At 37.9% G+C, this 12300-nt stretch overlaps 1 protein-coding gene across 1 annotated transcript in view; it reads right to left on the bottom strand.

Annotated features, from left to right (window-relative positions):
* bckdhb (branched chain keto acid dehydrogenase E1 subunit beta) overlaps window positions 1-11051 on the bottom strand; it is a 55186-nt gene extending 44135 nt beyond the window's left edge. Inside the window, exons 1-5 of the mRNA XM_062421994.1 lie at window positions 10849-11051; window positions 8890-8967; window positions 7757-7825; window positions 4119-4252; window positions 1844-1999 (exon numbers count right to left, since the gene is read on the bottom strand). Coding sequence (XP_062277978.1) covers window positions 1844-1999; window positions 4119-4252; window positions 7757-7825; window positions 8890-8967; window positions 10849-11020 — 609 coding nt within the window. The 5' untranslated portion in view covers window positions 11021-11051. The remainder of the gene's footprint in view (window positions 1-1843; window positions 2000-4118; window positions 4253-7756; window positions 7826-8889; window positions 8968-10848) is intronic.
* Between the last annotated feature and the right edge of the window lie 1249 nt (window positions 11052-12300).

The raw sequence follows: 12300 nt of genomic DNA on the forward strand, positions 1-12300 counted from the left end.
GGGGAAAAAAAGCTGCATAAAAATACACTTGGGGCCTTTTCAAAAAATATTATTGATCAAAAATGAGTGTGCATTAAAACCATTACAAATCATTTAAAACACTTTTTGATGCTTATAGCAGTTCAAACTAGGGCTGGGCAATATGTTGATATTATATCGATATCGTGATATGCGAGTGGATATCGTCTTAGAATTTGGATATCGTAAGTGTTTCCTTTTCCTGGTTTTAAAGGCGGCATTACAGTAAAATAATGTGATGTTCTGAACTTACCAGACAGTTGTAGCTGTTCTATTATTTGCCTTTTACTCACTTTGTCATTATACCCAAATTACTGATGATTATTTATCAAAAATCTCATTGTGCTAATATTTTGTGAAAGCCCCACTAGTCATCCCTACAATATTGTTGCAATATTTAATTTCTATGTTTACAATTAACACTTTGCACATATTTTAAAACACTTATTTCTAAAAACTCATTTCTTAAATGTTTATTTTTGCACCTTAATGTGAAGAGATGATTGCTAAGTGTTCATTGTGGTTTTAATTGTGATTCAGACTTATGTGTACATTTATTTATTTGAGTGTTTTTCATGGTTGTGTTGACATTTCTTTTCCCTGTCTGCCTTGATTGATAACGGGTGATTAAAATCAGATAAAGGTTAAGTTTACAATAAAAGTGTTTAAATTGAATATTTTCCCCCCGGGTCCTTATTTTAAATAGGTCATTAAAAAATATCAATATTTATCCATATCGACTGATATGAAACACTTTTATCGTGATAGAGATTTCAGCCATATCGACCAGCCCTAGTTCAAACGTCCCACTGTGTGCCTGCTATATTCAAGACATATTAGAAGCTTTGTTGTTTCAAACACATTGCTTACATGTTTTTATGTGTTGAAAGCCTACTTCCATAAACATGTCATTTTTGTGCCCATTTCTCACCTTTGGTGTTTCTCTCTCTATCTCTCTCTATTACTCTCTCACCTCCACCATCACCGCTGTACCCAAATCACCAAGGACTGCATGTCTCAACTATTGCCGCCCCATTACCATGACCTCTGTGCTAATGAAGTGTTTTGAGCCCCTTGTACTGTTCTAACTCTGATCCATCATGGACCCACTCCTAGACCCCAGGGTAGTTCACCTACAGAGTCAACAGGTCTGTGGACGGTGCTGTAAGCTGGGGTCTGTCAAGACCAAAAGCTCAGGCCACATGAACTCTTTCTTCCCATCTGCCAAGAACTTGGACCCCTACTGACATGGACTCTATCACATTATAGTTAGTTATAGTTATATTAATGTAACAAGCCATCAATGCTCATTTGCGTAGCAGTGATCTTTGAACCTAAACGGCACATTATATTAACGCCACTTGTATTACTATTATTATAAATAATGGATACTGAATATACTGTTTACTCCTGTACATTCATCCTCTTCTATTCTCCTTAATATTTAATATATAGCTGCTTCTCTCAACAGAATATAATTTATATCCCACATTTTCTTCTATTGTAAATTCTTTTATATACATTATTTAGGACCCTTTTAATCTTGTGTATATTTTGACTATATATTCTTGACCACTACATAACAAACAGCACCAAGCTGATTCTGATACAATTTTAGAATGAATATAACTAATGACTATAAATTTGAACTGCACTTCATCAATGTAATCAGCTTAGTCTGTACGCCTTGATGTTCTGCCATGTTCTGGGGCAAGACGTGACATTTCCTAACTGAAAAAAACAACAGAAACAATTATTTAAAAAAAAAAAAAAGAAAAAAGGAAAGAACCACCAGTCAGTGTGTGTAATGAGCTGCACGACTGACCTTGATGCCGGGGCAGTGGGCGAAGAAGGCCTCGGGGCTTTGAGAGTGGTAAAGTGATCCGTGGCCGACACACCCCCACGGAGCCCGAATGGTGAGGTTCCCACAGTCGAACAGGTTGCCAGAGCGATAGCGGTACTTAGCTGCTTCATTGACTATCTGGAAAGAGACCAGAATAGTTCAGGTTAAAACAAACAAAATGAGACTGGAAGATGAACCTTTGATCATCTTAATGGGACACCTGGGTTGTTTTTATGAGTGAAAAGACAATTAAAATATTGTAATGAAAATATAAGAATATAAAGAATGTGTAACAGTGGAAAAATATTTATTTCTTATGAATCAAGACTACACTGGTGAACACTAAAGCTCAGCTGTATGTGCAGATCTCCTCTGCTATTTCTTTTAAAGCCATTAAAACCCTACTTTACTTTTAACAAGCAAAAATCACCAAGAGTCTGGTTTCTTTTACCTAAATCTACTGTTTGTGATACTGGGCTTCATCCAAAAAGGTGTCCCAAGTATTCCTCCCTAAAACTCAGGTGGGCTATTAATTCAGGTTTTATGTCTCTCTGATGTCAGTTTGGATTGCTGGACAGTTTTAAGCGAGAGCACAGAAGCAGAGAGAGGGACCCCGCTCAAGACCTGCCACCAAATATCTACTGTTGCTCTGCGCTGCAACAGGAGCCTGTTAGATAGTGTCTCCGGTAGCACGTTCTGTTTTATGTTTCCTTGACATTAGCAGGCACACGCTTACACATTTATCATGTGGAGGGCGAGAATACACAGAATGACACTAGTGTCGACATGTATGAATGGTAAAACAGCGACGCGGCCCACTGTCCTGCTCAGCCTTTTAATGCCACATTAATCTTTCTCAGGAGAGCAGGTGGATGTGGAAAAGCACTTCTGTTGATCACCTGATTTTACATGATATATTATAGAAGATGAAATAATAGAGATTAGAGCTCTGTTTATCAAACACAAAGGTTTTTTCAATCTTTAAATTCTTTTGAAGATATTCTATTTTGTATGTTTGTAGGCTCAGAAGTCCCTACACAAATGAACTTCCGCACATATCAGCATGGATCGTTGCATTTGTAGTTGTGGAGGTGTCACATGAAAGCAAACCGAATTGTTATTATGCAATAATAACCACTATTGTTAGGCTGAATGTTAGACTTTTTTATTCAGTGATTGCTCTCTCTTTGTTGATTTGTGTGCAACAACCATGATCTCTCGGTTGCACACAGTCCAAAGCTCTGCTGAAGTCAAACAGAGTGTGCTCTAAAGCTCGACCCATATTATCAGCTGACATTGGCCTCTATATCGGATATAGATATCGGATCTATTGGTATCAGTGTTTATAATGTCCAATATTTAATTTTATTTTTTAAACTTCTTTAAGCATCATTTTATTCTATATTTGATCATTTTTCTTTATTAAAGTTTACTATATACATGTTTTTTGTTCTGTTTAAAAAAAAAGTTATTTATGATTATTACATTTTTAGTAAGGTTTACTCTTTCAGTGCACTGATGTCATTTTATACAATAAAATGTAATGTTAAACTGCAAAATATCATGCCTACATTACATATCTTTGTCACGAGTGTTTTAAAACCATATCTGAGGGATCACTGCAAAAAATATGTTTATGTATATTTTCTGTTTATATAAAATGATCAGCAGACATATTAATATTGGAATTGTTTTACTCCCATTCATTCTTATTTTTAGGATAAGTGAAGCCACTCAGATATACTATCCTCTGGCATGTAAGTGGTAATGTAAAAAAAAATACCGATTGTGTAAAATGAAAAAAGGGGGGAAAAAAGGGAATGATTTTTTCAATAAATGTCTCATTATGGTTAGATGATGTAAACAGGAAGTATACTGGTGCCATGAAGTTCACTCCAACATCTATATTTCTTTTTTAGTTTTTATTTGAAAGGAAAATTATACCATTTCTTGTTTGAGATGTCCAAAAAAACGCCAGAAAACTATTTTAACACCAGCGTACTTTCCTTCACTCGAACTCCTATCCCTTAGACCAAATACCTAGAAGCTAAGTGCCAGTGAAATTCATCCACTGCTGACAGAGCACATCAATATAAAAACACACATAAAATACCTATAAAATATATTTTGATACGCATGCATTACTTTGCAAAGTCGTACAAATATTTACAGACTTCTTGTCACTCCAAATTTTAAATTGTGTTGACACAGAGTAAACCTGTGGTAGTATTTCACTGAGCGAGGCAGTGTGTCTTACCTGGTCAAAAGCAGGATAGATGTAGTCAGCAAACTGGATCTCAGCAATGGCGGTGGCACCGGCAACAGCTACACCGATACCGAATCCCACAATCCCCTGCTCGCAAAGGGGAGTGTTGAAGACCCTGTCCTTACCTGGAGACAGCAGAAGAGAGGAGGAAAAGACAGACAAAGAGGATGAAGTAGAGGATAACACTTGCAGGCTATTAAGTGAGGGAGTAAACTGGAAAAATGAAAAAAGAAGCTTGGATTGCATGGAATGATTCATTTGGTACCATTGATCACACTTGTAGAGTGATTCAGTAATTGCCTGTCTTTTTGGGGTTTTTTTGACAACAGAGAAAAGCCCACGCCAAAAACTTGAGTGATGAGACAGCGAGGAATACTCCTCTTAAATGCCATGCGGTCCTAAAATAAGTGAGGTGACGAGCTGATGACTCCTCCTCAGCTGTAGTTTTACTGAGCTTGGATGCAAACAACCTCCACGGAGTAAAAACAGAAGAAAAAAAAAAGATATATTTCCACTCTCCACCCTATAATCTGAAAGAGAGCCGCAAAAGTGCCGACTCTAAATTTGGATTGAGAATGTTATTTTTTGCTCTTTGTGTATTTGCCAATCCGCTGTTTTTTTTGTTTTGTTTTTTGTTTTGTTTTTTTTGGATTGCTGGGAAGTTTGAGTCTGAGCAGTATTGACTCTGCTTGTATGTACCATGCTCCTCTGTGCTCGCAGAGTTCAATTAGCGACCGTGACACTGCAGGCCCCCAGAGGAATGAACAATTAAGTGATCAAAATTTAGTGCCTCGTCTCTCAGACTGTAGCCGACCTCAGACGCGCAGCTGATGTGAAAGTGACAGTGAATAACGTGTGTGGGTTGCTTCTGTGTGTCATCAAAGCAACAAGTAGTGAGTCAACTAATGTGAGGAAAATACAATCTAGCGATGTTGAAATAATACTGCGTGTTTGTGAAATGCATCCTCCTAACGACTGTCTGAGTCTAAAATGTGTTGCTGTCTGACATTGATGCTGCTTTCAAGTTATAAAAAAAAGAAAGAAAAAAAAAGAAAGGCTTAATGCATCAGTGAGAGAGAGAGTCAAAGGGTAGAGTCTTGGCTTTTTTTCTCTTTTCTTTTCTAGGGAAACAGCACTCAGAGGTAGCGGCAAGCCCGCGGCGGGAGAGCTGGATCGCTGAGGTGAATGCATCAGCCTTGTAAAAAGCCATTCGTATAGTGTCCGCCCCGCATTAACCTCTGTTCTGTATAATGGCTGCGGGTGGCAGAGGTGTGCGCACCATCCCTTTCAGTAGTGAGAGGGATAAAAACAGCTTTGTGATCGTCACTGTACACAAGGATGAGATGGAAAATAATGATCCCTCTCCGAAAGGTCAACACTTCTGACGTCAATGAAAACAAAAAAAGGCAAAGCCAGCTACTGTTGGATTGATTTGAGACTCCTCGCTATTAAAAACACACACACACACACACACACACACACACACACACACACACACACACACACACACACACACACACACACACACACACACACACACACACACACACACACACACACACACACACACACACGAAAAACTGGAAACACACATCTAATTATTTTATACTACTATTATAAACATGAAAAACAATTATGCCCACTGTGACCAGACACTTTCCATCTTATCAACCAGTTATAGAATACCTGAAATCAATTGAAGACACTGTTGGCTGTTTAATACCATTTGGAGAGAATAAATAGGGCTAGCAGATTGGTTGTTCAAGCTAATTTGGATTAAAATGTTTTATATTGTTCCATACTTAAAAGGAAAATTAGTTATTCCCACTCATTATTATTCCGCTAAGCACCAACACTGGACATCCATACAGCCTATTTTATATTAAAACTTTGATGCTAAAGTCATTTCAGTAGGTATTTCTGTTCTGACTATTAATATGGAGCCACCAATTTCTTCTAAAAGGGAAATCCTTACTGGCTAACACTGAGAAGACACACCAATGACTAAATAAACTATTGATGCACGTTCTGTGGACACAAGCTTTGAAGAAAGTTGCATGGGTTTCATCCCAAAACGCCTTTTTCTTAATGGAGGACGTTTTGACATTGGCAGTAGGGAAGCACAGGTGGAAACAATAAAATTAATGACCGCTGAATTCCATTTAGCCACTTCAGTTTCATAACTCCGGTACCGTGCGTGCTGGCTCACTGTCGTGACTCAATGGGATACTGGACACTTGAATATTGGTAACACCTGCTGTGAAAAGTTTATTGAGAAAAAACCCTACAGTATCAATGATTTTACATTTACTGAAAACACATGCTGTGACCAGGCTGGATATTTGATATTATTGATCAAGTTTGAAAAATATTATAAGATATCAGTTGATATTATTTCTTTTTTTTTTTTTTTTTTACTGAAATTCATTAAAAATATTCAATAATGATTCCTACACATTTTGTTTTGAAGGAAATGTGACCAAGTTTTAAGGAGTACCACATTTTACTTGCTGTGGTGAATAAACTATGTAATGGCCTCACTGTTTTTCATAACTTTGGCATTTCTGTGCTGCTGTTTCTTGTTATTCATCAGTTGACATATACACGAATTTTACCAATTGACTTTTAACTGCAACCTCAACAGTTTAAGGTTAAAACTCATAAAAAGCTGAGCATCATCAGTTTCTGTCACGTGTAATTAGTGCTGATTTACCTTTTAAGAACCCAAATCATACAGAGCAGTTGCATATGAAGGCAACAGCCCTCACATACTACTTAAAACACATCCTTCTTCACACATTCACACAAAGCCAAAAACATCAGAGAATGGGCTTTAATCAGCTCAGACATTTTTACTTATCGCGGCAGGAGAAGCACATGTTTAACACTCTCTGTGACACTTTTACATGCAAGTGTCACAGTGAGCTGGGCCTGTGAGCCAGCATGCACCATAGACCTTTTTTTTTTAACCACAGAAATTTCAAATTGTCGCAGCGGGAAAAGCACAGTAGGAACTGATGATGACATTCAAGTATCCCAGGAAGCTGAGCCGTGGAACCGTCGGGGTCGTGAATTTGGAAGAGCTAAATGTGATTCGGCCATCATTAATGTCATTAACTGGGCTTGTGCTTCTTACTGACTTGACATGTGAAAACCTCTTACTGTGAAAAGGATCTACACCAGCCAATAAATGGATTGTAGCCACTAAATATGCTGTTTATTACATCTGTGCTTCTGATGATATGACTGTCATAATGTCTGTCTGTGTTACCATGACTACATTATAACCTGTAGGATTTTTTAAATGTAGCATTTCAAATTAAAGTAACACATATATCCTTACTAACCACTGCGATACGCACCTTACTGTATCAACTTTGCAAGGCTACTCTGCTACAATGGACAAATAAGTGCAAACGGATCCTTATGGTCCTCGAGGTGAACACTGAACAGTAATATGACCTTGCTACAGAGGTAGGTGAGGTTCTTCAAAGTGCTCTGCTGTCACCTAGTGGCATAATCGTGTAAAGCAGACACAGGAACAGGTTGCTGACTGTGTTTTTTTTAGCAGACTCAGCGGTAGTGGCGTTTGAATGCAGGGCAATCAAAAAAGTGAATGAACTCCTCACCGTATTTGTCTCTCAGGCCCACTGTGCATCGGAATACTCCACCAAATGCCACGTCCTCCCCGAAGATGACTGCAGGTAAGCACACAAAACAGCAGGTGAGAAAAGTGCACAGGGGAAAAAAAATACACTGTAAAGAATCCATATGGAAGATCTGAACGTGAGGTCGGAGAAAGCCAGGAGCTCCACCTACAGCTCTACTACGGTTGGGGCTTTTAAAAGTCTTGGAAAAGAGGACTGGGCCAATATTTATCAATCTTCTCAGAGTAGGAAATCACACCTAACTGGCAAAGACTTTGCAAAAAGTGACTCATGTTGTTCTATTTTTAGGACCAGGAATAAAATCAGTTCAGCAATTTTCTTTATATAGGAAAATACTCCAAACTGTGCTGATATTTTAGAGTGCTCCAGCTGGGCCCTAACCTGTTTTGAGTCACCAGGAGATGGCGCTCTGTTAGAGATATGCACAAATTTTACAAACAAAGGAGAGATGTTCACTGGTGACACAAGGTTATTTAAATATACAGTTAAAAAATGGTGGGTTTATTTATTATAATTATTTATTTATTTGTTTAGAATGACCAAATATTTCAGATTTCAGATTGCTGTCTGGGAACTACAACACCTCATCATCATATTTCCAACTTTGCAGCTAAATACGTAGTAATGTTGTATATTGTCACACTCTCTCTCTCTGAGGAGTCGTTCTTCTACATGCGGAAAGTCGGTGCAGGAAGCTAAAGTTTAAATATGTCACTCACAAGTCGTACTGAGTGTTTGTAGTTGTAGAATCTGATTCTGAGAAGTTAAATAAATACTGGCCTGATATAGCAACATTTCACACCTATTATAAGGGGATTCATTACACATTGTTTAGATAAGCACCACAAACTCATTACTATGGAGGACGCAACTGATCCTATGCTGCGTTTGCTATTGTTACATAGGTCTTAAAATATATTGACTTACAGTAACAGCAGGTCCCAGGAGGAGAGCATGTGTAACTACACATACATATACAGTCCAATTGTAAGCCAGTGCATACTATAGAAAACTGCATGATTGTAAGTAAAGTAACAGGGCTGATGTTCTGGAGATTTTAATCTAATAACATATCTCTTGTTTTAACGTCCTACCTGCTGTGGGATCAGAGGCGAGAGTGTTATCCAAGGCACTTGTAACGGACTGGAACAAGTTCATCTTCGTGGTGGGGCCTGAAAGCGACAAACAATATTTTTTTTTACAACTTGACACAAGCACCAAGTCGTTATTGTACATGCAGCGATTGGATTTGACAAGCAATTTGACACAGTTACAAGTAACCATACCAGTTATTGCAGGAAAGAAACAAAACATTAAACCTCCAATGAACAAACACTTCTTTGTAACAGAATGAGGAAGAAATTACACTATTTATTTTTCAGCACTTAGTTTAGTTAATGCCAACATCCTGCTCACATGTACAGTAGGATAAACAAGAGGCTCAAACCTCAGCTGTCCCACATTATGAAACAGCTCCAAAACAGGTCTGGCTGGACCCATATAGATATCACTGTTGTGTGTGGAGATGTTATTAACTCTTTAATGTCTGTTTTAAGGCAGACACACGCAATTCAACATATGAGTAAAATATAACCTATATATATAACCCACTAAGCAGTGTTTTCCTCTTAATAAAATGTCAGCGTTGTAGTTTGACTCTTGCCAGTACTATTTTCATTCACTGTAAACAACCACATAGGTCTGAAACAAATGTACTGAATTTGACAAAGCTGAGTTCAGTTACTTCTATTAAAAATATGCTGCTTTATAAATCACTTGAATGTCAAACCTATGTCACTTCAATTAAGTACTCAGGTATTTTTGATTTATCAAATGACTGAGTTAAGTGGTGACTTTCAGTCGAATGTGTCCAAGCCTAAAATTATCTTAAACACAACATTTAATTTTCCGCTGCTATGGGTTTGTCAATCAAAACAATAACAAATGATGCCCTGAGGTAGCGTGGGATCATGGGAGTTGTTGTTTTCAGCGTTAAACAACAACTACTGCAGTCTCTTCCTTTGGTATTCATCGTTCAGGAGGTTTTGTACCTGAGTAAAATTATTTCCAGAGGTTTCCTTCTCCTCTTCTCCAAAACAAACGGATTTAAACTGGTAAAAACCCTCAATAAAACTGTTTCACATTAAAACACTATTGGGAGGTCCAGAGAGGTTGTGAGCCAAGCTGCTGCTAACATTTGCTCAGCTTGTTTCTCAAATAATTTCAGATGCAGACATGTAATTACTGAAATACAGTTACACTATATGATTAAAAACGACCAAAATCTAAAGAGTGATATCACTGTCAACACTTGACGCATGCGCAAAGGGAAATATGACTTTCCCTGTGCCATTGACTGCTGACCACTGAAACGGATCGACTTGTTCAAAATTACATGTTCTCGGTTTGAAAATAGTTGGAAACATTTGGAATAATATAAGTACACAACTTAACAAAATATTTAACAAGTCTAATCGTTTTTAGACATTATAATGCGGAAAAGTTACGTATTAAACCTTAAGTTATATGTGCAATAAAGGATAACGTTACATTTGTCTGGTCTTTTTTGTACATTATGTACATATAACGCTGTCGCCAGTTAGAAGTATTAACATTTCATAAAGTTAACGTACTTTTAACGTGAGTAAAACGTACAGGACATACTGATATAAAAGCTGAGCAGCTTCCGTCTTATGAGGAATTTGACATTGTACATGTTAAAGTGGTCGAATATACGATATATGAGACAGTTTGCAATACAGAATAATTGTATGAAATCCCAAATGTTTAAATACGGCGTGCTTTGTATTCAACCTCTACAGACTGTGCTTTTACCCTACTGTCATCTTGTTCAAGCTTGTCAGAAGAATAGCAAGCTTAAAGTAACGTTGCAACTCTTTCACGTTATCCGACTAAAACATGTTATAAAAGCTGTCAGTATTAAGCCACTTGTCCTTTCAACAGTTAAATAATACAAACTTAACTCTAAGTTAATTCTCTCAGGTTAGGTTAACCTAGCTGATGTTAGCTTCGCCGGTTAGCCAGCCACTCACCATATTGTGTCGGGACGGGGTCAGGATGATACGTAAAGTGTGCTGCATGCCTGCGTTGTGTTTTTGTGCGGGAGCTGCAGCTCGGCGACAGCTTTAGCAAAGTGCCACCGCCGGAGATGGAAAGTTTCGGGTTTGCACCTCGGATAAGAAACCGTGCTGCAGCCGCCATCATTGTTGTTGTGGACAGTAAGGGCAAAATGAATCAAACTGTGAAGATCGTCTATAAAGAGGAGGATGACCTCACTTAGTGGCGAGATCCTGGAGGAAAATCCGGTATCAAACCCAAATTTCGAGCTATGATAGATTCTTCTGTCACTTTGTGGCAATATAATAAAATGTGTCCACTACTGTATTATCTTATTACATTTTGGACACAGTTATAGTTGTTCACACTCAGTGTAAATTTACTACAACTCTTTGAAATGCTAGCCAAACATTCCGCAGTCAATTTATGTTTTAATTTACGAACAATTTCAGTAGTGATTTTATCTCAGAATACGTGGTCATAAATCCAGGTTATCATATAAGAATTTTGTCGAAAAAAGTGCAACAAAAGCGGCTGTGAAAGGGGAATGTCGAATCTCTGTGGTACACGGTAAAAGTTGCACAGTGAGACGTCTTACTTTTACGTCACTTGTCAGCGTCCCGGTACAGACGCGGGTTGTGATTGGTCAAATAGGAGGGTGGTGTGCGTGAACGAGATTTGGGCTCATGTCCACAATTCACTCTTATCTTCCTCTTAAGAGCAGCAGCAGCAGTGTCGAGATTTTATGACTGCGATTTGACTTATACGTAGCAAATCACTCTCAATCACTGATGTGCTGTCGCTTGCTCTCAAACCATAGAACCATTTTTCAATACATACATCAGTACAACAGGCAACCAGTGATTGTGTTTTTGCTATTGCCATTGATTGTACAAAGGATTCACTTTCACTAAAGACCATCAGAAAGTGTCTTCCTGTTGCCACAGTCCCCATATGATGTTTTACAGTTTTCACTACCATTTTCCATATTACCAATCAATCAATCTTTATTTGTATAGCACCAAATCACAACAAAGTAATCTCAAGGCACTTTACACACAGAGCAGGTTCTAAACCGTACTCTTCAGGTTAATTTTACAGCATAATATTAGGGTATATGTTTGGGTTTGGATGTCATCAAACAAAAATGAGCGTTGGAGGAGTTTACCATGTGTTTTATGCAATTTCGCATCATATCTAGCACAACTTCCAAAACAAGTTGTTTATAGATGCATAACATGTGGATCCAGAATATATATCATTTTTAGTTGTATATGAATGCCAACTCTCATTCAGACTTGTCTGTGTGAACGAAGAGACTTCACCAGCTAGTAAATGTCATGTCACAGAAGTACGTAGTTGAATGCATCATAAATGGTCGTCTCTGACATTTAGAGTCTCTGAGTCACCAAAAGAAAACAATTAAA

The sequence above is a fragment of the Scomber scombrus genome, chromosome 7, assembly GCF_963691925.1.
Source record: "Scomber scombrus chromosome 7, fScoSco1.1, whole genome shotgun sequence".
Lineage (NCBI taxonomy): Eukaryota > Metazoa > Chordata > Actinopteri > Scombriformes > Scombridae > Scomber > Scomber scombrus.